Below are 28,000 nucleotides of genomic sequence, written 5' to 3'. Positions count from 1 at the left end.
AGATACAAGCTTTCAAAGGAGCAAGGCATGAACATCTGAACTCTAAGCGCCTCCATCTTTTTTCCTTTAAGGTGTTCTGCAAGCCCTTGGCGAAGAGTGAAAGTCAAAGTTAGTCCTGGCACTGGCTGTGTCACTAGGGGTGGCTCCTGATAAGGCCCTGGAAACTCCAATCCAAACACAGCTCGTGCTACAACGGTGCCTGGTGTCTGTCTGCAATAGCAGACCTGTTTAATCCAGTACCTACTGTACCTGCAGGACAAACGGCTGCCTCACACTGCAGAGGGGCTCTGCAAAGACCAAGGCACAGCCTGAAACCCTACCCAGCAGCCAGCAGAGCACCTTGGGATGCTTACTTAGTCTTCCCGGGCGCAGGTGCCGGTTGAGGCTTGCAGTGGCTGCGCGTTATTAGAGAACTTGAAAGGAAAGGTAATTTCACATACTGGTGAATTTTTAATACTTAATAGAGTCACGCAATCTAGGAGGGTTGTGGGATTGCTCGTGTCCCTTCTCATTTGGGAGAGCTCGGGCATCAGCTCATCACACACTGCTAGCTGTTTTGCATCCATGCAGAGGCATTTTTGGAACAGGAGCTTGATGACTGAACATGCTCTCCTGCTGGCAGGCTAGAGATCCAGACATTCCTTCCCTCAGCCCCCAAGAATATATGAAGGGCTTCCTTGCCCATACCTGGTTGCTGCTTCTAATCACGGGCACCATCATTCAGGACAAACACACCTTTAGGCCATTTATCTGTGTATTCTTGAACTGTCATCCAATTAAATTCTGAACACACAGGTATACAAGAAGAAAAAAGAAGACATGCTCTTGAAAGACACTTTAAAATTCTAACATGACAACATGAATATTACCAAATATTGATGTAGCTCCTACAGACTCAGCACACCAAACATGTCCTGCAGAGTTATGAAAACATGTGTTTCTCCCTACACACAATTCAAAGGTAAGAATAAACACATCTGACATCGACAGCTGTGTACCTTGGGCAACTTACTTCACCTCTCTGTGCCTAAGACTTTAATCTCCAACTTCAATAGTGGGAAAAACAATGCAGTCTCCATACGCCATAATCAAACCACAACTCTAGAGTATAATGAAATTATCTTTGTTTTTCAACTTTCCCTTAATAATAGGAAATATCCTGCCAGGAGTCTGAGAGAAGCTGTTTCTGGCTTTTTATTCTTTGTTCATTTGTTCACTCATTCATTCATTTCTTTGTTTAATAAATATTTATGGAGCGCCTACTATGCCCCAGGGACTGTGTAAAGTCTGAGTTTACAGTCTAGTGGGATACACATGTTAAATAAGCACTCCAATATATAATGATACATAAACTAACTGCTACAGGGAGCTGGAAAGACTTAAAATGTAAAGGTCAGAAGAGGCTTCTCTTAGGCAGGGACCTCTACGCTAAGATGAGTTGGGGATAAAGGGGAGTCTTCCAAGCAGTGGTAACGAGATATATATATATACATACACACACGCGCACACACACACACACACATATACATGCAAGAACCCTGAGGTAGGAAGTTAGAAGGAAGATCCACTGTGGCTGGAGGACAGAGAGTGAGGGAAAAGCGTGGCATCCATGAGCCCAAAGCAATGACCAGGGCCAGACCATTCAGAATCTAATGGGCAAGGAAAGCCCACTGATTCTGATCTGAGATGAACAGGAAATCACAAAGAGGTTGTAAGCAGGGGAGCAGTGGGCTCATATTTGAATTTTTAGGAAGGTCCCTGTAGCTGTTATATTGACAACCAACTGACCTGCTGCTGTACCAGTCCTGGTAGGAGGTAATGATAGCCCACAGCAGGGGAATGGGGATTGCAAAAGGAGAAAGGGTGGAGTGCAGTAGAAAAAAGTGAGCAAATTACCAGTAAAACTAAAGATCAATAAATTGAAAGAACAGGGATGGGAAAGGGAATCCAGGTCCCTGATGCAATGGTTGCATTCATTAACAATAGTTACTGAGCACTTCCAACACACTAGGTATTGTGCTGGGTATGGGGGTAAATAGATGACTAAGAGGCTACACTATTCCCCTTCCTAACCTACCCCACCTCTGTCTCCTGCCCCTAGCACAGTATGGCATAAAAATGAAGACACAGGTTCTGGACTCAAGTTATCTGGGTTGAAATCCCACTTCTTACTAATTGTCTGACCTTGTGCAAATTTACTGAACTTTGTTTTGTCATCTGAGAAAGGGGAAATAAGTGGCTATCCTATATGTTATTGTCAGAATTGATGGAGATAATACATGTGATGTGTTTGGCATAGTCTCTGACATAGTAAGCTCTCAATTAAAAAAATAACTCTTATGATTACAATTATGGTTAGGGCTGCCATCCTGGATTCACAATGACCAATCTAAAGAACCAAAGGAAATAGAACAGAAAGGAAATAGAACAGAAAAGCCATAGAAAAAGTGGAAGAGCAAGGAAAAGAGAGAAGGTAGAAAATTATCATAAGAGGACCTTTAAGGGATTATCTTTTTAAAAGACTGAGCTGGACTCTCTCCAACCCTGGGCACTATCTGAAACTGCGTTACATTAGAAGGTACCCGGGTAAGTTTTAGAACTGCAACCTGATTTATTACATGCTTACACACAGGGAAAATCTGTACCCTCCATGGGCTCTCAAATGTTGACCATGAAACCAATGGTATCAGTTCCAGCCATTCCAGCAGGGACACAGTGTGATGCCAATGCTCCCCTGGCATGTTCAGCCAATGACACTGCCTGACTTTTTACCCTGGACAATCTGTCACCCCAGGAAAGTTGTCCATTGACTGTTTATGTAAGTGCTTAAATATAATTACCCTTAAGGGGTATATGTTCAACTTACTCATGGTACTTCAGAAAGATCTAGATATTATACCTGAGTTCTCAGATAATCTTCTTGGACACAGCAATGAAATACCTACCAGCAAATTGACTAAAGTTTGACTTAAAATGTGCACATCTTCCGTTATCTACAAAATTCATGAAATATTACATAAATTTTCCCAGTACTAAAATACTGTTTTTAAGGTAGTCACCCAATTATTCAGCAAACTGTCTCCTAAGCAGCAGGAGCCACATCTGTTTTGGCTTACTGTTAATCCCCAGGGCCTAGTGGAACAGAGTCCATAGTTGATAGGTATAAGTATCTTTAAAATGAATCACTCTGTAATATGTAAGTAATTATTTTGTGTGTATCTTTACTATTCAGATGAGTATGGTAGGTACTTTTACATACATATGCATACACACACATACACACATACCTACATACGCACACACCCTAAATTTAAACAGAAACTAAGAAACAGGAGTGGAGTAAAAGGAAAAATTCTACTTTTCAAATGAAACACTGAATGCACATTGAAAAAAATCCATACTCTAATGCATTTCAAATCTTAACTATTACTTCTTGTCCCCAACTCCAGCAAATCAACTAGAGTCATCAGAATTTGTACTGACCTTTTCAGTGATGACCTTAGCCAAAATAGAACTTAAAACTATCAACTATCCAGTGACAACTAACATTTCTTCGGATGCTGAATTTGGGCCTCAAAATCTTTTTGGAAGGAAAAATTCAATCACTATGTTGAATGAGGTAGAGAAGAGATAAGAGGCTTTACTTGTTACCCTGTCTAAAACTTAGCTGAAGAAAAGTAGGACCACTGTTATACCACAACCAGAATTCTTCTTATTTTATCTGGGTGTCCAATGTTTAATTGCCCCCAAAGCATGCCACTTTCTTGTATCTTTTCTTTTGATAGTCATCACTCTTTCCAGTAAACTCATACTTCTACTCTCCAGCCTCAGGACAGTTAACACTGAAGGCTTATTATGTGACCCATCAGCTACATCCTACACACAATTCAGGAAACAACTACTCAGTCTTCAAATCTTCCGATACCAGCCAATGGTTCCCAAACCTGTATTACTATCAGGTAAATAGCTGGGAACCCTTCTCCCACCTCACCGCCTTAAAAATCAACTCAGGAGCACTTAAAACTACAAATATTGAGGATCTTTCCCCAAAGAACCTAATGAGACTCTCCAGGGGCTTTGGAATTCAGTATTTTTTTAAAAACTTTCTTATAAAAGCCTAATGTAAAGTCAGACCTGGGAACCACTAATACAGAATAGCATATTATAATATATATAATTATATGTAATACATTCTATGTATTCTAAGAGTGACAGGAAAATACCCAAGAATGTAAGCTCTCTTTAGTTGTTAAATAAAGGTTTCTACTTGCACAGTTAAATTCTTTAAAGTATCCACTTGCAATTACTATGGATATACTTTGAATGCTCAGTCAAAGTCTGATTATGAGGTAAAAGGAGCATGAAAGTGGTTCTGAAACCCCAACAGTACTCTCAACAGTAACACATTCAGCCCCTCTTCTCCACACATAACATGAGGTTCCATCCTGAGGGAGTCAGATGCCACTAAACGGCCCTGTAACTCCAGCATGCACTGGGTGGCCCAGCACTTGAGAAGCACTATGCTCAGAGCTGAATGGACATAGAAGAAGCCAGAGGCTCTGTGTTTCAGGGCCTCACATCAGAAAACCCCAAAACTCACAAACACATGCCTGTCCTAAGCCTGGGCAGAGAGGACAATGCCCAGAGGCTTCCTCTCCCTCTTCCATGGACTCCTCCACATGGCCAGCCCCTCCTCATCTTTCAGAGGGCAGCTTAGAGGTTTTACATCTTCCTCAGAGAGGTCTTCCCTTCCCATCCTATCCAAAACAAAAACACCCACTTCTGTGTTCTGCTCTCTCTGCAGATGTTTGTTTCTTTCTTTTACAGCACTTAATCCAACTTGTAATCATTTTATTTAATTGCCTCTTGTCCTCGAGGGCAGGCTCCTTTGAGTTTATTTTATTCTCAGTGTCTGGCATATAGTAAATGCTCAATAAATATTTGTGGGCTGGCTGGCTGACTGAACGAAAAGAAGGAAGAATAGACAGATGAGTGAGAAAAAGAAAAAGATTTCAGGAAGGGAAGGTCTTATGACATAGAATTTGAGGTGGCATTAAATTAATTAGGAAGGAAGTCAACAGGCATGAATAGGATCCACAATTGTATTCTCTTTGGAAGCTTTTAGTTGCTGAACACATGGAAAAAGTAGTGGGACACAAAGTTAAAAGAAATTGGCCCAACAGTTCTAAATCTGAAACCCTCACAGTCAGACTGAAGGATATTTTTAATGACTGCTTATCTGCAGAAATAACTGTTCAGTACCACTCAATCACGTTTATCTCTTTCATCCTGTTTCTATTTTTTTCCTACCAAGAACAGATCTCCCTGAAACAATGATGGTACAGCATCTTCTGAAAGACTGCTCTTTGTATCTGACACACAAAGAAGCCCTTTAAGGGTGAAAAGAAAAATGCAGAAAAGACCAAGATGACCCAGGTAAACTGGATTTGGGGTCACGCTGACATTATTAAAAGAACAGTTTAGATGCTTATACAAACATCCAGAGAGAAAAATCAATGGTTATTAAAACTGTTTAGAAAAATCTGTCCTGAGAATAAAAATATAATCTACCAAGAGGCATCTCAAATGCTTTCAAAGTAAATTTTTGAGCCATTAATGGAGAAATACATGTAATAACAGCTTGGTCTTTAATGTAATAATCAATACAACAGAGATTAATTCCTTATCTTGAGCTTTCTGATATTCCGTTAGAATTCACTTCAAAAGAAATACTTGTTCCTGAATTAAAGGGACTCAGAGGCTGTTCCTTTGTTAACCGGAGTATTCGCAATATACAATATACAACAGAAGCCAGCTCACGGAATGACACAAAGTTGGGAAGGAAATGCTGATAAAATTATGTACTTTTGATAGCATGTCTTCAAAACGGAATATTTAGAGAAGTGCAATTTAGTTTCCTTACCCAGGTAAATAAGCCGAAGAAGATAACATTATTGCCATTGTGTGTGGCAGGGTGGGGGGTTGGGGGGCAAAGCTACTCACAATAAAATCTTCTACTTCGGGACTTTAAAATCATGGTGTTTTTTCTCTCAATTTAGTGGTTAACTCCTAACTCACTTAAAAAGGAAAATGTGGACTTCTCTTTTACTGTAGTAACTTTTTTAAAAGTAGTTAAAGACTAAAGTTAAAAGTAAATAAGCCCCCAGATGTCCCTGCCATCCTCTTAAAGGATTGAAACAGGAGCACGTACCACTGCCGTCAACATTAAGACTTCACAGTTTCTTTGTTCTTCCAAGCAAGAGTCCAGACATTAAAATATTTTAAAGCAATATAATATTTGGGTATTAGAAGTGGCCTGTACAAACAGCTTTGCTGAGGTCCTGGCTGCTTAGGTAGGTGAATCTACCCTTCCCAAACTTCCATGTCTCAATGGGGATACCAGGGCATCAAAAGCTCAACAAACTACCTAAATCCTTTATAGTCCATGGAGGATCTGGAAAAGAGGATGAAGATAAAGAAAAAGGGGTGATTTGTCAGCCAGGCTTTCTACATGAATTTCATGTAAATTCAATATTTGTGATCTAACAGTGTGGAAAGGTAGAGATAGACTGTTTCTTGTAGACAGTCATGCTATGGTAGAAGATGTTTTGGAGGTCAACAGATCAAGGTGAGAAAACTCCAATTTGTATAAGAAGGGGTAAGGATCCAGGGAAGTAGTTTCAACCTGTCAGCAGGAAATCTCTGAGGAGTTTACTGTTTTATAAGTAAATGAATAGCTTATACATCTCTTCTACAGATATAACCTTACCACCATTTTTCAGTTGGAGACAACAGTGTGGTGGGGCAATAGAGACACATACATAGATGCACAAACCCACACATTGTGTTTATCTCATAGCTTTATCTTGGGCAAATCATTTAATTTCTGAATCTCAAGATTTGCATCTTTAAAATGGTGATATTAATATTACCTATTTAACAGATTAAGGTGATGATTAAATGAGGTAAGTTATGAAAAGTACTTGTCACAGTGCCTGAAAAAAATAGCTCTCAAATGCTACACAAGGAACAAGGACTCTGTTTCAGAATACGCAAGAAAATGAAAGGTCAACCCTTAGAGATGCAAAGAACTTCAAGTTTTAAGGCAAATAAAAGTTATTATTTGGAGGCAACAATGAAGATGCTTTTGAAATATGATGTATTTTTGAAGAAGATGCACAAATTCAAACTACATGTAAGCTCAGGAAAGGTCCAGAGAAATTTCTGAACAGTACATTCATAATGAGTAACTCAAAACTAAGATGTTGCAGGTGATATATAACTTCTTCTGATAGTAGACAACTACTTACACCTTTTCAATGGTTATTTTAGCTACAGACAAAAAAATATTCTGCTCTGTGTGCCGATTATGTTTTTAACTTGTGTTTTTGTTATATAAACATACCCAGAAGTCAAGCAGGACATTATATAAATAAGCCAAACTTTAACAAACTGAACCTGTGATCAAAAATAGGTCACTTTGTGTTAAGTTGGTGTTACTAGTCAAATTTCCCAAATATCTAAACCATCTCAATACTCACGCTCTTACACTAATGACATCCTGTTTCAGTTATGCTGAACAAACAGGAGTTAGAATGAGAAAAATAATATTTGCATAGAAATCCTTCCTGTCTGTTGATTAAATCCAATCAATCATAATAAACTCAATAGGCATTAGCATTCTGTATCTAATTTACACTCTAAGGAGTTTGCCTATAATCGAAGTATGTATTTATGTTAATAGTAAAATGTTAAAATAACTAACATTTTAAATTAATAGTCTCTGTAATTTCAAGTAATATTGCCATGAAGAGACAGAAAGGAAAAATAAAATCTTTGCTTAAAAAAATTAAGAAGTCACATGTTCTTAAAAAAAAAAGTTACCTAACAAAGCTACCTAATTCTCACCTTAACATTTAATGAGCATTAATTATCTTCCAGGTATTATAGGCAACAGTGGTGACAAAGATGAAGATAGTAATAACCACTCCCAGTCAGACTTACCTAGGTCCTAACATCAAACAACACTGGTTCACTTTTAAGAGCTATGGACAAAATCATGAATAAAAGATAGAAAAATCAGTATATTCTTATGAAAACTCATCCACTCAACAAATATTTACTGAGTACCTACTATGTCCTGGTTGCTGTTCAGTGGTCTTGACAAACATCGCTGATATCAGAAACTTTAGATTCCAAAGAAAGAATTATTTTGGAGCAATCTGAATGCTCAAATCATTTATTAATGTAAACAGACAGTTTGGAAATTGGGTAGATGCGATTCTAACAATCACAAACGCAAATTCTAAAATGCGAACCTCGCACTGGAGCCGCCTCTTCAGTTTTAGTCTGTGCCCCACTCCCCACCTACACTATGAATTCCGTGAAGGCATAAACCATGTCTGTTCAGTTTGCTTTTTCATTCTTGAAACCCGCACAATTCCACACCCAGAGGTGTCCAGTAACTATGTGTCAATGGGTTAAATGATTAATTCATTGACCAGGTGCTTCTTCTGGCTACCTTTGACCATGACTTACCTTAAAAAAAATTAGGGAATGAAGCAGGCTTCCTTAAATTTACCAAGCATGATTTTAATTAATGGCATTCACTAGAAAGAAACATACAAGAAACAATGTTTGTCCTCAAATAACTTAATCTAGTTGGACAAAAGAGTGAGAAAATGTGAAATATCCAGATAATTTATATTTGTTAATGGGAGAAGAAGAAATAAGGAAGTGCTCAGCATAGAGTTATTCAAAAAAGGCTTTTTAGGTGAAAGAAGGCCTTTGAAAATTTGGGGGAAAATGATCAACTTCTTTCCTTTGGCAAAGATAGTAAATCTTAAGCAGTTTCTCAGAGTGTGAGATAAAAAATGAGCTCAAATTGAGACGCACAGACTCCGCATTAAATAACCATGGAATTACACAGTGAGAAAGCCCTTTCAAATTTCTTTCATCCCAGGAAAAGTCTCTGTTTGATGCTAGTATGTCTTAAATCTCTCAACACTTGCTCTTTGTAACAAAAAAAGCTCAGATCTCAGGCTCAGGCCCTTCCACACAATATATACCTTGTAAGAATCTAACAATTTTCTTCCAGTTTCATTATAACATTGCTACACATACTTCCATTTGTGATTTCCATTTATTACACCACTTCCTTAAAATATTTATATTTTATATATATATAAAGTTCCCATATAGTAGAAGACAGCAAAAGTCATGAAGTTGGCATGAGAATGGGTAAAATCTGGGAAACACTGAAATGAAGAATGTGCCAGAATCCTTCAGTGGAAACAGGAATAAACACAGTCTAGAAATAGTGGCCTATTCTATTGTAGTGAGAAGCTAACAACTACAAAGAATTTCAGTCTGATAAAGAAAACCATGTTGGGCTCTGCAATCATGGTAAGTGGACCTGGCCCTAATCACTCCCTAACTGTGGAAAAGGAGCATGACTTTCAGATAAGAATCCATACAGGAAAAACAGGCACCTGGCCAAGTAGGACTGAGAATATCACAATGGAAGTAACACTTCACGCTTGTTGGTAATGCCTGTAAACAAGACCTCATCCAGCAAAAAAAAAAGACAAGGCTGTTAGAACAGAATGTAGGGCATGCTCAGTGTTGATGCTTCAGTATATAATGATCTTTCTTCTCATGCTGTGAAGTCACTTCTGCCTGTGTTATCTCCTGGGGCACAAATAGAGCTTATAGTCCAGTTTTATTTGGGTTTGTTTTCTTTCTAATTTCATAATGAAGTATCAAAAGAGATGCCTAAGTACAGATCTTTTTTTCCTTCTGATTGTATAATACTTTCACACACTAGAGGGAGCCAATTTTATAATGCTTTGGGATTCATGTACAAATTTGTGTTGTACTTGAAAAAATTCATACACAAAGTTTTGGGAAAACAGTGTACCACCTAAATGTTTTTTAATTTAAATTTCTTAAGGCTTAATTTTAAAGATCAAGAGGTCCCAACATTTTAGCACTCTGCACATTTTCTATGTCAATATCAATAATTATATAAATATGTGTTTAAAATATATACATCTTTTAGTTTATTTGCATTTTTAGCTTTGATTTATTAACCTGTATTTATAATAACTTTTAAAATGACAACTTCAAAAAATAAATTTTTTTTTTTTTGCTTTGAGAGAAATGGTAGCAATTTAATTTATAAATGCAATAAGCATGTTCCTTTCATCTGACCCATAAAGTAAAGACTATCTCTAGGATAGGAGGAATTAGGAAAAAAAGAGTCACAGGTGGGTAGAATGTGGACTGGCAGTTCATGAGAATATAGAAAATAGTCACTGCCATGGGGCGAAACTGCTAACACACTTGCAAAGAGAAAACAGCTTATCTCCAGGACCAGGAAAGGTCTACTGCCATAAGACAAGACTATACCACTGGTCCACAGTCACTAACCTGGGGCTGGGATGGGACAGCAGGGAAGAAAGAGGAAAGTTATGATTTTCTCTTGTCAGTCATAGTAACTCAAGGCTGTTCATTGAGTCTTAATACTTCAGAGCAGTGGTTCTCAAGTGGGGATAGCTTTGTCCCCAGGGAACATTTGACAAAGTCTGGAGACACCTTGGTCACTGCAAATGGGGAGGTGGGTGTTACCAGCATGCAATAAGCAGAGGCCATGGAGGCCACTAAACATCCTTCAGTGCACAGAGTGGCACCCCCATGGCAGAGCTCACCCAGCCCCAGATATTAGCTGTGACAAGGTTGAGAAGCTCCATTTTAGAGTAAGCACCTCTCCATACAGGAGGTGAAGTAGTTCCAACTCACTGTAAGCATTAAATAACTATGCAAAAATCTGTATGTTTATAAAGCAGTCTTTAAAGTCTGTGGGACACAGTACATTGATGGACTTGATCTTTCACATATGCCCCAGTATTTGGGTCAATGCAAACAATTATTTTGAGTGATTAAAGCCATCACAACTGGGATTAAAGATTAAGGGGGAATAGGTTACTAAATTAAGTTCTATGGACACAATTGACTACTACACAACAGTGAAAATGAGCGAACCACAACTACATGCCTCTCTATAAATAAAATAAAAACTAGTTGAATGAAAAACGATTAGGCACATAGAATACTGCCATAAAATTTCATCTGTTTAAAATTCAAAGTACAGTTCAGACATGTATTAATAGACAGTAAAACTATAATGAAAAGCAATAGAGTGACCAGCCTAAAATTTAGGGAGGCAGTTAACCCAGAGTAGGAAAGAGAAGAGGATGTAATCAAAGATGAGTTTCTAGAGTGTTCTATATCTTAAGATATAATGGGTATGTGGTTATTCATTTTATTGTTCTTTATTAAACTGATAGGTTTTACACACTTTTCATATGTATTATATATTTAATAATTTTTTAAAACATTAAAAAGTAAGGAGTTGTAAGGGAAGTGAAGAAAGAGAGATAGTAAGTATAGGTTATTCACCAAGAAGGATAATAGTGAATTTTAACCTACCTGGCTAAGGTACTACCAGGTTAGAGGACCCACTCTTCTTTCTGATTCACACTGCACAATTCAGTTACTCATCACACCTTATCCATCAACCACCAAACTGCCTCTCCTCTGTCCTCACTGCTATTCTGCCATGATTCAGCTCTGGCCCGGACTGCTAAACTTTCTCCCTACTACCCTCAATATACCCACATCTCTTACCAAATAACTATTCCTAAAGCATGGCTTTGTTGTTCTCATGCAACTACTTAAATACAATTAATGGTTCATCATTGCAGAATGAATGAATTTCAAATGTCTTATTTAGATGGGCAATAAAGGTGAACTTACCTTTCTATTCTTAACTATTATAAACATTCCAGGCAATATAAACAGCACACTCATTCTCTAACCTTAGCTGTATGCTCTTACTTGGGTTGTTACTCCTGCCTAGAGTACCCTTCATGCACTCATCACCCCATTCTATCAAAAGTCCTACACATTCTTCAATAGAATGAAACAAAGATGCATTATCACATGCAGCAAGGGATGGAGTAACTGTACCATCCAGACACTGCTGCTGACAGTATAAATTGGCACAATGACTTTGGAAAAGGTTTGTGGTATCTACCAAAGCTGAAAATATGACCCTATAATTCCACTTCTTGGCACACACCAAAGGGAAATGTATGTGTGTTTACCAAAAACCATACATAGCAATAATGTTCATAGCAGTACTGCTTATAATAATGCAAAACTGTGGGCAACCAAAATCCCTGCAGCAGGAGAAGAAATAAATAGTAATATACTCATATAATGGAATATTCCATGGGAATGAACTACTGCCACATATAACAGGGATGAATCTCACATATATAATGTTGAACAGAAGAATCCAGACATGATAGTACATGCTGTACAATTCCATTTGTGTGAAGTTCAGCGGCACCCAGACATTATTAATCTGAGGTGCTGGACGTCTGGACTGTGGTTACACTTGGGGAAGAGGTTGCCTAGCAGAAGGCACATGGGTGCTGGAAATGGTCTGCCTCATCAACTGGGTGTTGATTACTTGATGAAAATTCATCAGGCAGTATTCATTAAGGTTTGTATACTTTTCTGCAGGAATGTTATACTTTTGATTAAAAGTTTACTAAAAAACATCTATCCAACAGCAGCAGACTCACAGAACCCAAGAAGGGACTAACACTTACCAAAGGGAAAGGGACTGGGGAGGATGGGTGGAAAGGGAGGGATAAGGGTGAAAAAGGGGCATTACGATTAGCACACATAATGTGCAGGGAGTGGGGCACAGGGAAGGTAGTACCACACAGAGAAGACAAGTAATGATTCTATAGCATCTTACTACGTTGACGGACAGTGACTGCAATGGGGTATGTGGTGGGGACTTGATAATGGAGGGAGTCTAGTAACCATAATGTAGCTTATGTAAATTGTACATTAATGATACCAAAATAAAAACATAAAAAACATAAAAAATAAAACATCTACCCATTCCTTAGGATTATTCCTTAACAAAACCTTCCTCATTTTCTTAAAAAAAAAAGTCATCGATGATCCCAACTAGCTGTCTCTTCCTTCTCTAGGTTCCCATTACAACCTTAAAATTACCTTATAGTGTTTTGTGCATGTTTACCAGTCTGCTACACCACTGAATATTTCCTTTACAATTTTCCATAGAGCTTTGCATTATAGTAGCTCATCAATAAATATTTATTGGATTTAAATGACTTTTATTGCCCCTTTCAAAGCAAGTCCACATTTCTGAGGATGTTGGGTCAAGGCCATCAGTCCATTTTTGTTTCTTTGTTTTATGTATATACCTCAGAATTCACCTTTCTTTGGCATACAGTTCTATAAATTTTGAAATACATAGCTTAATATAACTGCCACTATAATCAACATACAAAACAGTACCATCACCTCATCAATATACTCACCTCAGCTGACCCTCTGAAGTCGAAACATACCCAACCCCAAGAAGCGACCTATTTCTGTTCCTATAGCCTTGTCTTTTCCTATAGAATGTCATATAAATGGAATCATTTAATACCTGGCTTCCTGAGCGAAGTTGCTTTCCCTTAGCAAGTGAATTTCAGATTGATTCATGTCACCGCAGGTACTGGCAGCTGGTTCCTTTGCGTGGCTAATTAATATCCTATTGAGTGAATGAACCAGGGCTCGTTTATCCTTTCACCAGTGAAAGGATATTGGGGCTGTTTCTAGTTATTGGTTATTGTAAACAAAACTGCTACCCACTTTTAAAAGTAAAAAAAAAAAAAAGGACAGTTGGAAGTAATTTATCCAAGGTCATTTAGTTACTAGTGACAAAAAGAAATGGTATATACTTAACAAAATAAAAAAAAATGGAGTCAACAATTTTCCCCTATGCCAATGAATCCAGCTTACAAAATATTTTCTATAGAGAGATTTCAAGTTCCATTTTCTATATTTAGTGCACCTTAATGGTCCAGGGCTCATAAGTGTCCAACTAAAGCACTTTTCTAAAGGCTGCTTCTCGTCAGTGTGACCCTATGGCTGCACTATATGAATCATGCGTACGCCTTGCTCTATGTACAGCTATTCATCAGTGCCATGCAAATAAGTGATTATGACCTGCTGGCCTCTGCCTTTCATCTGACATACTGGACTCACCTGCGATGCACACCGGGGACGGAAAGTGACAGGCCTGGCACTCAGGGGCTCCAAGAACATGTGAGGAAAAGGGCTACTGCAATGAGTATGTGGAGGGGTGGCTACAGCTGCAGTTTTTTTTGTTGATTTAAACACAAAAAGCATATGTCCAAGTTCTCAGGGGCAGAGTGCCCACATCACAAAATTTCCATTAGCTGGCATTTTGGGGTGCCCGTCTGTGGAGCCTGAGTCACTACATGGCCAGGGTTGAGGCCACAGGGAAAGGAAATGTCCAAGAACAACATGTCAGGAAGGTATATGAGCTACACTTGCCCCCGACGCTAGTACAAGCACGTTGGTTCTAAGCCTTTAAAACATAACCGTGGCATGATGACTCTTTTTGTAATATTTCCATGAGAACCACTAGAAAAATCATGAGAACTTCATCCTTCAGCCCCTTTCAAAAGTTCTTAAGTAATAATAATAATTGCAGCTAATTATGGAAGGAACGCTATGACTCCCATGCTAAATAAGCATTTCACATGTAGTACCTTGTTTTAATCCCCAAAAATAACCCTCTAACTTGACTATCATGATGTCCCTTTTACCAATGAGGAGAGTAAGGCTTTGAGAGATTATATCACTTGCTGAAGGGTTTGCAGAGAAGGAATTCGGTCCAATGCACAGCCTGAATCTGACCCCAAGCTCTTAACCCAGAAGCTATACCACCCCACAGCCCTACCTGTAAATACATACATTTACCCTGATACCCCAGAAATATTATATTATTATATCCACCCAAGGAAATAAATACAAATAAGAAAAGTTCCTCTCCTCTAGGTCCTCATTAGTTGGGGATGGGTGGAGAATCCTATAAACAATATCTTAACCTTTTTGTTCAAATACTTTTCTGAGACACATATAAAAACAGACTGTCTCCAGAAAATTCATACAGGCACAGACACACAAAACTCAACCAAATGCTTAGGCCATACCCTAGGAATTCCTGGAATACTTAGGTTGCTGACTATTAGCTGCAAATGGTTGTGCTTAAGATAGGAGCAAGGTATTGTGAGAACTCAAAGGAGAAAGCCCAGGGTAGGGAAGTCATGAAGATTGAGAGGAATTCACCAGGCAAAGAAGGAGGAGACTTGGATGGAGAGAAACTACATGCTTCAGAAAGCTGTTGGCAAGAAAAAGATCAAAAGAGGAAAGAGAAGGGAAGAGGGCAGATAGGCATCAGGTCACTGAAATATTCCAGGCATGAGTTTCCTCTTTCTAGAAAGGATGTGGGGAGATTGAGCTATGAGCCCAGGCTCTGGATCAAAAAGAGCTGGGTTCAAATCCAAGCTCTTCCTTCTCTTATTAGCTGTGCACCTAGGGGAAAATTATTCAACCCCCCCTAAACTTCAGTTTCCTTATCTGTAAAATGAGGATAAGAAGAGTGCCAATCATTGAATTGTTGTTCATCTGGAAAATGGGTTGTTACAAGGATGAAATGAAATCGCTATCTAGCATGGCGTTTGGACAAGAAAAGTCATTACTAAAAGTTAGTCCCCCTCTGCTTCCTCCTGAAAGAGGGTAAGTAAAAAAATATAAAATAAAAAAGAAAGAAAAGAGTGCCAATGTCACAGGCTATTGTGAGATAACCCATGGAATAATGTATTACAGATTCTTGGCACAGAACACCTGCAATGGTGTGAATACTCAGTACACTGTAGCCATTATGATAAACAACATCACCACCACCATCACTGTCACCACAGCCTGACACTAACATGGCCTCACAAAAGGAGCTCCTTCATAATAACAGAAATGAACTCCTTGATGGATGTTTGGGTCAACCTGCCACATTCTCAGACACATGAAGTACTGCAAAAGGATCTCTGTCCAAATAAAATTCCAGTGCAAAAAGCCACCTCTCAAAACACTCCCCTTGTAAACTCACACCTTATTACTTATTCTCATTAACCACATAAAAATGTGAGAGGTGTACTCTAGAGAAGAGGGAAAAACAGAAATTATAATGATTGTTGGTATACTGATGGTGGATTTCAGTTTTTAATATCATCAATGTCTGCTCTATTCCTAAGTGAAAATAGAGATCATTTGCAGGAGCTACAGAAATGTTACATATTATTGTCGTTACTCTTGTATCCATACCAAGAGTCTGAAAACAAATTCTTACAAAGCCTTTCTGCACTCAGTTCATCTATATCATCATTCCTGGCATAGCATTACTTGCAGAAAGTGGAAAATGGTACAAAATGATCTACCTAAAGTTTTCTTAATCATTGTTTTCAGTAATACTTTAAATTCTTCATGTGGTCTAGGAACTAACATAAAAGGCTAATATACTGGAACCCACCCATGAATGCTCGAGGAAATGAGTAGAGAATATTTTGTTTTGATTCCTCAGCCATGGTAATAGACAGAACATTCATGAAACCCTTGCTCTTAAAAATGTTCCACGGCCAGCCACTATTTGCCAGAATGATGTTGCCATACAGTCAGTGCTGGAAAAAGAAAGTCATCAGAAATACAACCATCCCTACCTCCCCGAGAAAGCTGGCCAGGATCTCTGCTTCTATCTGCCATCTAGGCTGACTACAAAAATCACAATGTTCCCCTCACTTTAAATCACTCAAATGAAAGGAAAATGCAGAGATTCCAAAGGGCCCCCTTAACCCAACAGACTGTTACAAATTTCCCAAGTTTCCTTTCAGCTTTAAATTTGTTCTCCTGCAAAAGCATAACAATAAATGAGTTTGTTCCATGGAAAATGAAAATAAGCAGAAAAACCAATTGTCCTAGAATAAGAGGTAGAAGAGTCATTTCTGGGCTGGAGACAGAAGGAATGAAGTGAAGCTGACAAGAGAATAATGCTGTAAGCCCATCATTAAACGAGAATGTGATGGAAAGAGCTGATAGGCTGTGAAGCACGTGTACTGTTAGAAATGCAGTTAGAATATAGCCACATCTTGCAGTATCAAAAGAAAGATTCATGTTAGGAAGGAGTTCCTAATAACTTTCAGAAAATCTGATGAATTCTCAAGAAATTGAACCAAAGCAATCTTTGAGGCATACACAAGAAAACTAGAGAAATGTGACATACGAAGTAGAGCTTTCCCTCCATCTAAAGCCCATCCTATGTAAAAGAAATTTCCAACCACAGAAGAGATCATCAGTCACTAATGCCACTACCACAGTCCAGTTAGCCTCAGTGCAGTCTTCCCAAATTTCTGATTCTATACCTGCTAGTTATGCCTTCCTGTAAGCAACACACTCTAAGGATTAAGAACACAACCCCGGGACACAAACTACCTGGCTTTGCCACTTACTAGCTCTATGCTTTCCATTTCCCCATCTCTAAATGAAGACAGCAACTGAATGAATGAAAGCAAATAAGACAGTCACACTATGCCTGGTTTTGACACCATTTCTGCCTTTTTAATCTTCTCTAGTTCTAGTGAGTCTTTCTTTGGAAGGAAATAGGAAGAATGTCTGATACCTTTCCAGTGTGACTCCAACACTGCTCTATGAAAGAGGTGAAAACATAAGCTTGCTTTAACATTATCCACTCTGTAACACATATTTATTAAGCTCCTACTATGAGCCCAAAGGTCCTACTTTAGAAGTTGAAACATACAAATGAACAATGGAAATAACAAAGACATAGTCCCAGCTTCAGTTTACCTCCCAGTCTCCTCAGGTGTGCCCAATATTTAGTTAAATTTGGGAAACTGCCTACCAATCAGTTAGACTTGTGCTTTCATCGGGAAACCTTGGAATAACCCCAAGTCCCTTTCCTGGGTCACAGTTGTCTCCAGTGGTGCTTTATAGATGTGTCTTGCTAAGCAGAGATCAATATGGAGCCACCATTGAAGAAAGATTCCCTGGGTACGTGCTTCAGAGCTGGCCACATTCACTGCCATTAATCTGTAGGATTCTGATATACTCTTAGCTAAGGCCCTGCTTTTCAAATGCTTTATATGCTTTTAAAAATCAACCATGTATCTATTAATTACACATATATTTAGTTCACACTTAACGAAAGCCAAACGCCGGACTTGACCTTGGGTAGACACTGGTAAGAAAGACATGGTTCTTCTCCAATGGAGAGTCTTAGCTAAAAGAGATGAGCTCACAGACATGGTCCAGAGGACAAAAGCAACTGATCCCAATTCCCACCATTAGAAGGTAGCACTGAAATAAACACCGTGTCTAATGCCACATGCAAGCATGTTCCCCCCTCCAGGGCTTTACTCTTGCTGCTATTCCCTCAGCCTACAATACTCTTCCCCAGACAGCTGCATGGCTCACTCTTCAGTTAGTTAATTAACATTTCTTTTCAGAAAGAACCTCAGAAACAAAGTCTAACCTATCAGCCCCAATAAACAGGAACTCCTCCTGGGTTTATCCTTCTTCATAGCACTTAGCACCCGCTAGCAGAATGTGAACTCCAGTAGGACACGTATTTTTTCCTGTTTTAGTCAATGCTCTATCCCCAGCGCAGAACAGTGCCTGGCACCAAGGAGGTGCTTGTAAATACTTGTTGGATGAATGAACCCAGAGTTCTTTCTACCTGCACATATACACACCTATGACATGCCTGCTGAGGAAGCTTACAACCTTGAGTTTGGGGAGAAAAGGGACACTGAGGAGAATCCAGTTGATTAAATGCAAATGTATTTTATGAAATATAAAGTGCTGAGAGGCTGCAAAGCATGTGGAATGTGACTATGACAGTTAGAAAATATGCCAAAGTATGGAATATGCTTAACCAGCAAGATGTGTTAGGATTGTGCAACAACATGTATTAAATAACAACAGTTTTCCTACCGAGAAGATGGAAGGGTACAGGACAAGTGGCATTCAGCCTTAGTGTCATGGACATAACAGAGGGGGGAGGAAGTGGTGAATTAAACATAAACCCATCGAAGGGCAAATGTGAGCCCATTCATGTCGGGTCTTCATATTTCTAAAAGGAATATGGAAATCATGAAGAGTATGTGAAAATTAACATTTCTATATTTTGATCAATTCAGAGCTGTTTTCAACACCAGTTGGGTTACACTACCATCCAAAAGCAAGACTCATAACAGCATGTCTCCAGACTAGCGGCCCCTCTTGTGTCTCTCAACCACTTCACCAGGAGCCACAGCAGTCCACAGGCAGGGGCTGAATGATGCCTTCTCATGCAATTTGCAGTTGCAAATAACCTCTAAGGAGGTTCACGGTGTCCTAATGCTTCCTCTTAGGACCAAATGAACAACTACTCTAACTTAGCTTTTCAGTTCTTAATGCAAGACCATGGGAAGTCAACCAATATCGCACACAAACAACATTTTCTCAGACCCTCTATGAAGAATTACAAAAATAAACAAAACCACCAAGGATTACAGATCTCTGAATGGAATGAAATCAAGTAGACTCTAACACAGGTCAGAGAAAGACTGAAATCATTTTAAACTCTTGCCAGGAAAAAATAAAAAATAAAATGATCAGAGAAGGAATAAAGTCACTTTCTTACTTTTACTTATTTTACCTCATTTCTTCCCAAAAGCACTTGAAGCAGCTTATGTAAAAGCACACAGCATCCCAAGATGAAACAACAGAAAATTAACGTGTGTGAGTGGAAGTAATAAAGTGAAGGAAAGAGATTTCAAGAAAGAAATAAAACAACCTAAAGAAAAACATTAGTAAAAAAAATGCAACTAAGAGTCTGTACATTTTCTGAAGGTGGCTACATATTGCCTTCTAAGACAGGGGCACAGAGTACAACAGCTACAGAGACCAGACAGTTATAATAAATTAGTAAAACAAACTGAAGAGTGTCTGTTCTATTTTAAGAAAAATGGCATTGCTTTACTGGATCCCATGGTTGCCATGGAGACATATGAGCCGAGATCTGATTTTTCAATAGATGCTGGAAATTCAAACATACTTGTGTAAAATCTTCTCATTTTCCAATGTTGGCAAACTAGTTTTTCATTTGGTTAAAAAAAAAATTTGTGGGTTAAAGAAAACATGCCTGTGACCATAAAGAGGAAGAAGAAATGATCAATTACATGACTAACTATATCCATAAATAAAAGCCCAAAATTGTGTAGAAGTACAGTCATTTGTGGTACCAGAACCAGAGAGACACTTCTTGTCTTTATGAAAGTAACACCCCAAGACAACACCCCATACAGTCAAGATTCCCAGGGTTCTGTCTTATAACGACCTTCAACAGAGGCTATGGCATAACACTAGGTATGACTGAGTGAACATAATTGTGGGGCTGGGGTGGGGACAAATTCTCAGGTACAGATATTTCTGCTGGTCTGGATTATTTCAGGTATAGATTCTACAGATTGCCCTTAACTATTTTTTTTTAACCAATTAACCATTTTGATGGATGTAAAATTCTCACACCTTTCTTTAATGTTATTTCACAAATCAAAGCAAAAGCCATTTTGGAAAATAATGTTGCAAATGACATAAATAATGGATTTTCACAACAGCAATTGGTAAGTCTTGAGTAGCACCATGTTCAAGGTTATATTCCCTAACAAGAACCTTGAGTGAGGTCTTTTATTGGGTTGTTGAGTTCAAGGCTGTTCACTTTAATGGACAGTCCATCTGACAGTGGGACTGAACCCTACAAATGCTGAAGAACCTGTCCTGCCTCCAGTCACAGGCCAAGGAAGGAAACACAAGTAGGACCAAATGTCTCTACAAAAGGACACTGTTCTGTGCCTATTTCAGGTCACAGACAAAAGGGAGATCAAGTTCTACACCACACAGAGATGCTCTATGGAATCCCTATGGTAGTGAGAGGGAGGGTGGATTCCAAACAGGCTTTTGACATACCTAGAACTAGTGCCACTTTCTTTCACCTATCTCATGGACACTTAGTTCTGCTATAATGCTTGTCTTGAAAATGTAAATTTGCTCAAACATGACTGATACATTAGAGAAAAATTTGAGCATACCCAAATGAATTTTGGTTTGTTTATGCATGATTTTGTATGCAAGGAACACTAGGAGAATATAGAAAAATACACCCAACTCAATCAAACAGTGTAGGGATAAAATGCACACACCTCAAACATCTACCAGCTACATCAGTTTACCATGCATATTATGTGCCACACCCATTCATGTCTGGTGCTACAACTGTCCATCCATTTCACGTAAGCCTCCTTCTACCACTTCATTATAATTTACAAACTGTAATCCTTCCAACACCAACTTCCACAAACAAACACCAGGTCTTTTCAAGGCAAACTACCAAGCTGATTGTTGTATTTACATATTGCTTAACCATTTAACAAATATAAAACTGTCTATTGCTTTTATTAAGTTCTTATATTTTCTTTTTTAATATGTCACTGATGAAGTTTCTGAGTTTTACAAACCATCCCCATTATTCCTACAGTATCTATAGTATCTATTACATGATTTTGCATAGCTGGTGATCTTTTAGAAATGCACATGTTGTGTTATATCTGAACTGACTCTACTGAGATTCTATATAAGATATTATTTGAAAAAATTACTTCAGCTAGAATGTAAGTTCTGTTCAAAGCTACCCAACTCGAGAGGACATCATTCACATCATATTTGATGTATACAATTTTTATTGTAAATTAACCCAGCATTTAACAAATAACTATGTGAAACCTAATATGCATCATGAAAGAATTATGTACCAAAGAATATATTTGCACACTTTGAAGAATTAAAGGAAAGCAAAAATACATAAAAAATAAAAATCATTCATTCTCTCAATGTGCAAACATTTTGATGTTTTTCCTTTCAGTCTTTTTTCTTTGTACATATAACACCATTATCTCTGCTATGGGCACAATTCTGCCTGCCGCTTCTAAATCAAATGTGCTTATTATTCTAAAGAAAAAAAAGTGTTGCCAAATTGAATTAATCTTGTAGCATTAACTAAGTGCACACTACCTGCTCAGCACTCTGCTCTGTGACATACAAATTAGAATACTCAACAAACTATGCTTAACCACAAGCAGAATTTCTTAAAGTTACCAAATTTGGCAGAGTTGCAACATGTCTTGCCCTTAAGATTAATTACTATTTTCATTCTAGTTCTAAGATTTGTTAAAAATATAAATTATATAAATAGCACATTTGGAAAAGAAAATGGACTAGCATTATTAGTCCCCTACAAATTAGTTTCCAGAATTGCATTCTGCCCTTGTATCTGTCACCTTTTCAAACATTGTATGACCAAAATTAACTACACAAAATAAAGCTGTATTTGAATATCTCTATGTAGTCAATACAAAGTGCATACATTATAGTGTTGTGGAGACTGCCTACTAATTTTCCCTCTTTATTACTTCCAGTAAAGTTATTTTAAGATGATTTTGTTGTGAATATGATTTAAGGAGTTTAGTAAATTACAGGGAAGATACAGATAGCTGTAGATACAAATGTAGATGTGTATGTATCAAAGACTGGGCTCAAATATATATATTCTTGAATTTTCTCTCCTAAAAAATGTGAACTATATCTGTCATTCTACTGTTTAAGTTAAATTCCCCAACTAGCAACAAGTGACTGGGAGCAAAAAGGTGTTAAGGGTTTCATCCTATCTTATTCTTTGATGTGATACTAAGGTACACTGAGAAATGAGGGCATAAGACAAAATCAAAAGAGGCTAGATAATCTGCTCAGAAACCACTGATAATTGGTTTTACTCTTCTCTAAAAAAAAAAAATTCCTCCTTGGCTAAGTCGTTATTCAGGCTCCGTATCAGGGGAGGGAGGGAACACTCGAAAAGGTCACAAGCTACATCTTCAGGTGCTAATCTCCACCACAGTTTACTACCCTCTCACTGAAAAAAGATGATTAATTATCTTATTATAACAATTTCTGGGTGGTAGTTGAGCTGTCAGTCAAAATCCCTGTCTCTTTCAAAATACCTCTGTGTGTGTGTCATGATGGATTAAGCATTTCAGCTCTCTCCAGGAAATCAGTTCTCAAACTTCACAGCAATTCTCCTTGTTTTACCCATAGAAGGGTTCCTGGAAGGGCCATGTTTGAGAAGGAGTGAAAGTGAACCCCCTAAGTTTTCCACCAAAGCATGTCTCCCAGCAGAGGAGACTCACATGCTTGCAAGGAGGACTGGAAGCAAGGTCTCGTTTGAATTCATCATCAGCAATGGAGATGTCACTTTGCAGCCTCTTACTTCATCGCCCATTCTGTTCTATCACATACCCTTGCTTATACTACCAGGAAAAAGTTCCTAAATTACTGACCAGCTGGATTACTGAAACTTTTGACCCTTTCCCAAATATTCAAGAACTACTGAAGCTCTAGGAAGATGGGCCACATTAACCTTCAACTCCATGCAGCTTCAGACTCCAGGGGGTTCAAATATTTCTAGGTGACACACACAGCATTGAAGACCTGCGTGCTTTAATTTTTAAAAGCCCTACTGTGAATATTTTCATTTAAAAAAATCAACTGAAATTCCCTTACTCATTTTTATATATCAGTCTTTCTTGAGGTAGGGCCGCATTTAGAGTAGATCAATTTTCTCTTTTGTGGGTAATGAATATCAAGGAACAGAAATCTTGAATCAGGGACCCTTCTGAGCCTGCAGAGATGTCACTGCCACTGGGAAAAGCTATCGGCCACAACCTGCTCCAGCCTCACATCACAGCGACCACCTTCAGCCTGAGAGCTGGGGGAAGGGGAGAAGAGCAGTACAGCCAACCCACGGCTGCCAGGATGCAACTGGGCTCTTTCAGACCCTCCAGCCCATATTCCTCTGTACCCTCTTTTGTTTAGAGAACTACTCAGACCCCATTATTCATTAGAGAGTCCTAAAAAGGTACAGGAAGATAAAGTCTTCAACTGTTCTAGACACCGGAAGGAAAAAAGCAGCCACAAAATGAAAACTGTCTTTTAAAAGTAGCTATGATTAAGCATTAAAAAAAAATCACATGATTCTGCCTCCCCACCCCTCTATAGCTAATGAAAAGGGGCATTTAATATCCAGTGGGAAAACCAGTGTTTTTATAATTTCATCAGCTATTACTACAAAGCTCATTTGTAAGAGCTTGGTAAATCCTTTTTCTGACCTCGAGAATCAACATTATCTCGAGTCAGAATCCACAGATTATTCTAATGTTGAATGTTCTCCTGAGTCCCTTTAAAAGAAGAAGAAAAAAAAATGAATTTCACATTGACTGATGCATGACACTGTTTTAATCCCCACCCCCCAAAAAAATGTGCAGGTTGAAACCACTGTAACATGTCATAAAGCATCAGTAATGGCCACTCAGCAGAAGCTCAACCATTTTTAAGGTCATAAACAAGCACATAAATTGTGCTACACTAATTTATTGGAAACATCCTCTTTAAAAAAAAAGGGTCACAAAGGGCTACAGTTCAATCACATTGCTTCCCACATGCCAGCCACAGAACTTACACATGACCTTTACAATTCTGGTTACAAATCCTTTCAGCACTTGGGCATTCAACTTTAAAAATTAAGGGGAGATGTGGCAGAGCTGTAAAAATCAGTAACAACACCAGACTATGCTGGAACAAGATAAATGCCTTTCTCAGAGAAGAAATGCAGATACTGTTAATTTAAAGAATCCAATGCAAAAGGCAACAAGTCAGATCTCCTTTACTACTTATACTTCAAACCCAGAAAAGCAAAATCAGACTTACCCTGGGAAGCCATCCTATACGCTGACTCAGAAAAGTAGCCTGTTGACAAACCAAAAACAGCTACAAACCAAAGCTCCAAAAACTCTCTGGGTTTACTCCTCTCATCCACCAACTAACCCCTGCTACTACGTATGCATCTGGCTTTTGTTAAAGAACTTCTGCAAATGTACAAGGGATGAGTAATCATTCAGACTTCATAAAACATGCCAAACCCATCACTAATCACAGTAGTTTCATTTACTCATCACGTTTTTGAGTGCCTTTATTTTCTTTTTTAAGAGAAATTAATGTTTTCACCAATGCACATTCCCTGCACATGCTGTCCAAATGGCAGTAAGCTGCCTTGTGTGTGTGTGTATAACTTTCTCTGGGTCCCTGTCAAGCAGTTAGTAATGCTGAATTAATAAATAGAGGCATAGCCGGCTTAACTATCTTTTAAAATTAATATTACCAATATTTTCCTAAATAAAATAAAACCTCCAAATTCTACTTTGCCCTCTTTCATTGAAAAAAGCAGTTGTTTTATTATAATTATTATTAGAAATACTGATGCATATGAAGCATAAACTCCTCCCTGTGCCTCCATATTCAATTCCTTCTCATAGAGATAATCACTGTTGATGTATCATTCCAGAAATTTTTATATATGTATTATGCATGTGTATTCTCTTTCTTACACACATACACATACACACACATACACACACACTCTCTCTCTCACTTAAAAAAAACTCTTGGGTACTGAGATGGGTCTTGGATCTTAGAATTTTCCAGATTTCATAAAGACAATACAGTATATGCACAGTATAATATCCCCAGTGTGATCAAAGCAAGAGCTCATAATCAAGTACATTAATATTTCTGCCAGGAAACATATGAATATTCAACTAAGTGGGATAATAAAGACTATAAATAGACTCCTGTCATTTCAGGTCAGGTAATTCTGCCAAATAAGGATTAAAAAAAAAAAAGAAATCCTTCAATGTTCGGAGAATTGAGTTTCAGAATTGTATCTAGATAAGGGACTTCAGACCTATAGTTTTTCTCCCAGTCACTTACCAAGTTTTAAGAACTTTATTTTTATTACAAATGTTCATCATAGGAAATTTAAAAAATATACATGAATAAAATTAAAGTCACCTATAAAATCTCACTACCCAGAGAATTGAGCTTTTATTCACTAATGTACTGAGTGCCTCCAGGGAGTATAGGCTCAGTATTCTGTGGACAGATAAAAAAAAATCAAAGCAAATGTAATTCGTATTTTCAATCATGGTAGACTGTAATACCAATTTTAAGTAATTAGAAGGCACTGTGCTACCAAAGTTCACAGGAGGTGTTGGGTGGACACATTTTATCTTTTCAGACTAGCATCTTTTAAGATATTTCTTGTGTTTGGAGAATTCCCCTTATGAGTTAAGAGGGAGACAGATACCGCTTTAATTTTGGAAGCCATATGTTCACTTTCCCAGACTCCCTTGTATCTAAGATGAAAAAAATGTGCCTTCAGTTCTACCAATCAGATGTACCCAGGCCAGAATGCACAGAACTGCACACTGGCAAGGAAAGGAGCAGCTACATCTAGGAAGGTCTAAGGGTCTGCGCTGGCTGGATCTCGGGTGCACGCTGTGGTATCTGCGCCTAGCAGCAGAAACATCAGTATCTTAGTTGGATCCATTCTACAGTGTGCTTGGGGTACAGCTCCTTGCTACTCAGCCTCAGGCCTGCTTCTCTAGCCTCCCAGGGCTCCTGGGCTCCTAGAAATTCTATAATAAACTCTCTCTCTCTGCTTAAACTAGAGTTTAGTTTTTCTGTTGATAACAGCAAAGAAATTTGACTGCTACAAGAAGTAAGTTTCTTTATACAAGGCAAGGCAGCATGATGGAGTGAAAAGAATGAAAGATAACTGAAAGCCAAGGAGAGCAGCTTTCAAAATTTGACTCTTATCCCCATCCTATATCAATTGTCTCTGGACCATGGGAAGATTAATAGATTGAATATCAATTTCTATCTGTAAAATAATAATATCCACCTTGCAAAACTATTCATGAGATAAAGATGAGCTCTCTCATTTATTCACTCACTCGTTCATTTAAACATTTTATTGAGCTTCTATTATGTGTACATGCTGTGCTAAATACCAGGTACTAGGGTGGCCAAATGTAGCAAAGAAAGCTATCAGTCATCAAATTAAATTTGAGTTTCAAATAAACCACAAATACTATTTCAATATAAGCATGTCCCACATTTGGGATATACTTATACTTTTAAAAAATCCCATATTTGTGACACACTTACATTAACTATTATTCATTAGGATCTAAACCCAAATTTTTCTGTGTGTCCCATATATTCATCTGGCAATCCTACAAGGTACAAAGGGGTGCTCAAAAAGAGAAAAAGCCCTTGTCAAAGATTCTCAGTCTAGTGTTGGGGGTCAGGGAAGGCATGTGGATGGGTAATAAATAGGCAAACAATACATTCCCAGTGTAAACAGAGAACAGAGCTATGAAGCTGATAAACTGAGCAGTAAGATGGAAATGAGAAAAGTGTATTTAAATATAGGATTGTTAAGGCAAGGCTTGTCTAGGAAGTTAACTATGAGGAAAAGATCATGCTGAAGGATATAAAACCTCACAAAATAGTAGAGCATCTTTCATAAGGCCTAGTACACCACTAGCATCTCAAGAAATGTTCATTTCATTTTTTGGCAGAGCCAAGACTTTACCTCTCTTGGCTCACCCTAGATGCACCTCTGGGATGGAGAAAGAGGGTAAGAAGAGATATAAATTGACCATGGAAGGCTTCTTCCTTCACAATGAGAGGCAGCCACTATCTGTTTACCTCAGGAGAGGCCCAAGGCCAGAACTCCAACCCAGCTCTCCTGAATGCCTGACCCACAGAAACATGGTAGATAATGAAATGATAATAATTGTTTTCAATCACTATATGTTAGCATGATTTTTTATGCAGCAATGGTGACCAAGTAGTGGCAAGACTGGGAAGCATCCATAACTCTCAGACACAGCAAGTGGAGGTATAAACTGGGACAAGCACTTTGGGAGACAGTTTGGCAGTACCTAGGAGAGCTGGACTTACATGTGGCCCATGCACCACTCCACCAGCACAGCTGCGTCTCTAGCTCTTCACAATTCCCACCGCACACTCTCCCTCC

General features: G+C 38.3%; 1 protein-coding gene across 13 annotated transcripts in view; it reads right to left on the bottom strand.

Moving 5' to 3' along the window:
• Positions 1-28,000, bottom strand: part of MITF (melanocyte inducing transcription factor) — a 201,115-nt gene that overhangs the window by 91,175 nt on the left and 81,940 nt on the right. The window contains exon 1 of one of the 13 annotated variants that reach the window (XM_073230898.1): positions 1-27,999. The exons of 11 other annotated variants lie outside the window; for them this stretch is intronic. In XM_073230898.1, coding sequence (XP_073086999.1) covers positions 1-56 — 56 coding nt within the window. In that variant the 5' untranslated portion in view covers positions 57-27,999. Of the gene's footprint in view, position 28,000 lies in introns of those variants that run through there. One more of the 13 variants, XM_073230896.1, reaches the window with a different exon arrangement.

The sequence above is a fragment of the Manis javanica genome, chromosome 3, assembly GCF_040802235.1.
Source record: "Manis javanica isolate MJ-LG chromosome 3, MJ_LKY, whole genome shotgun sequence".
Classification (NCBI taxonomy): Eukaryota; Metazoa; Chordata; class Mammalia; order Pholidota; family Manidae; genus Manis; species Manis javanica.
Note: the sequence above shows the minus strand (reverse complement) of the source record. Positions and strands in the feature narration are given on the sequence as shown.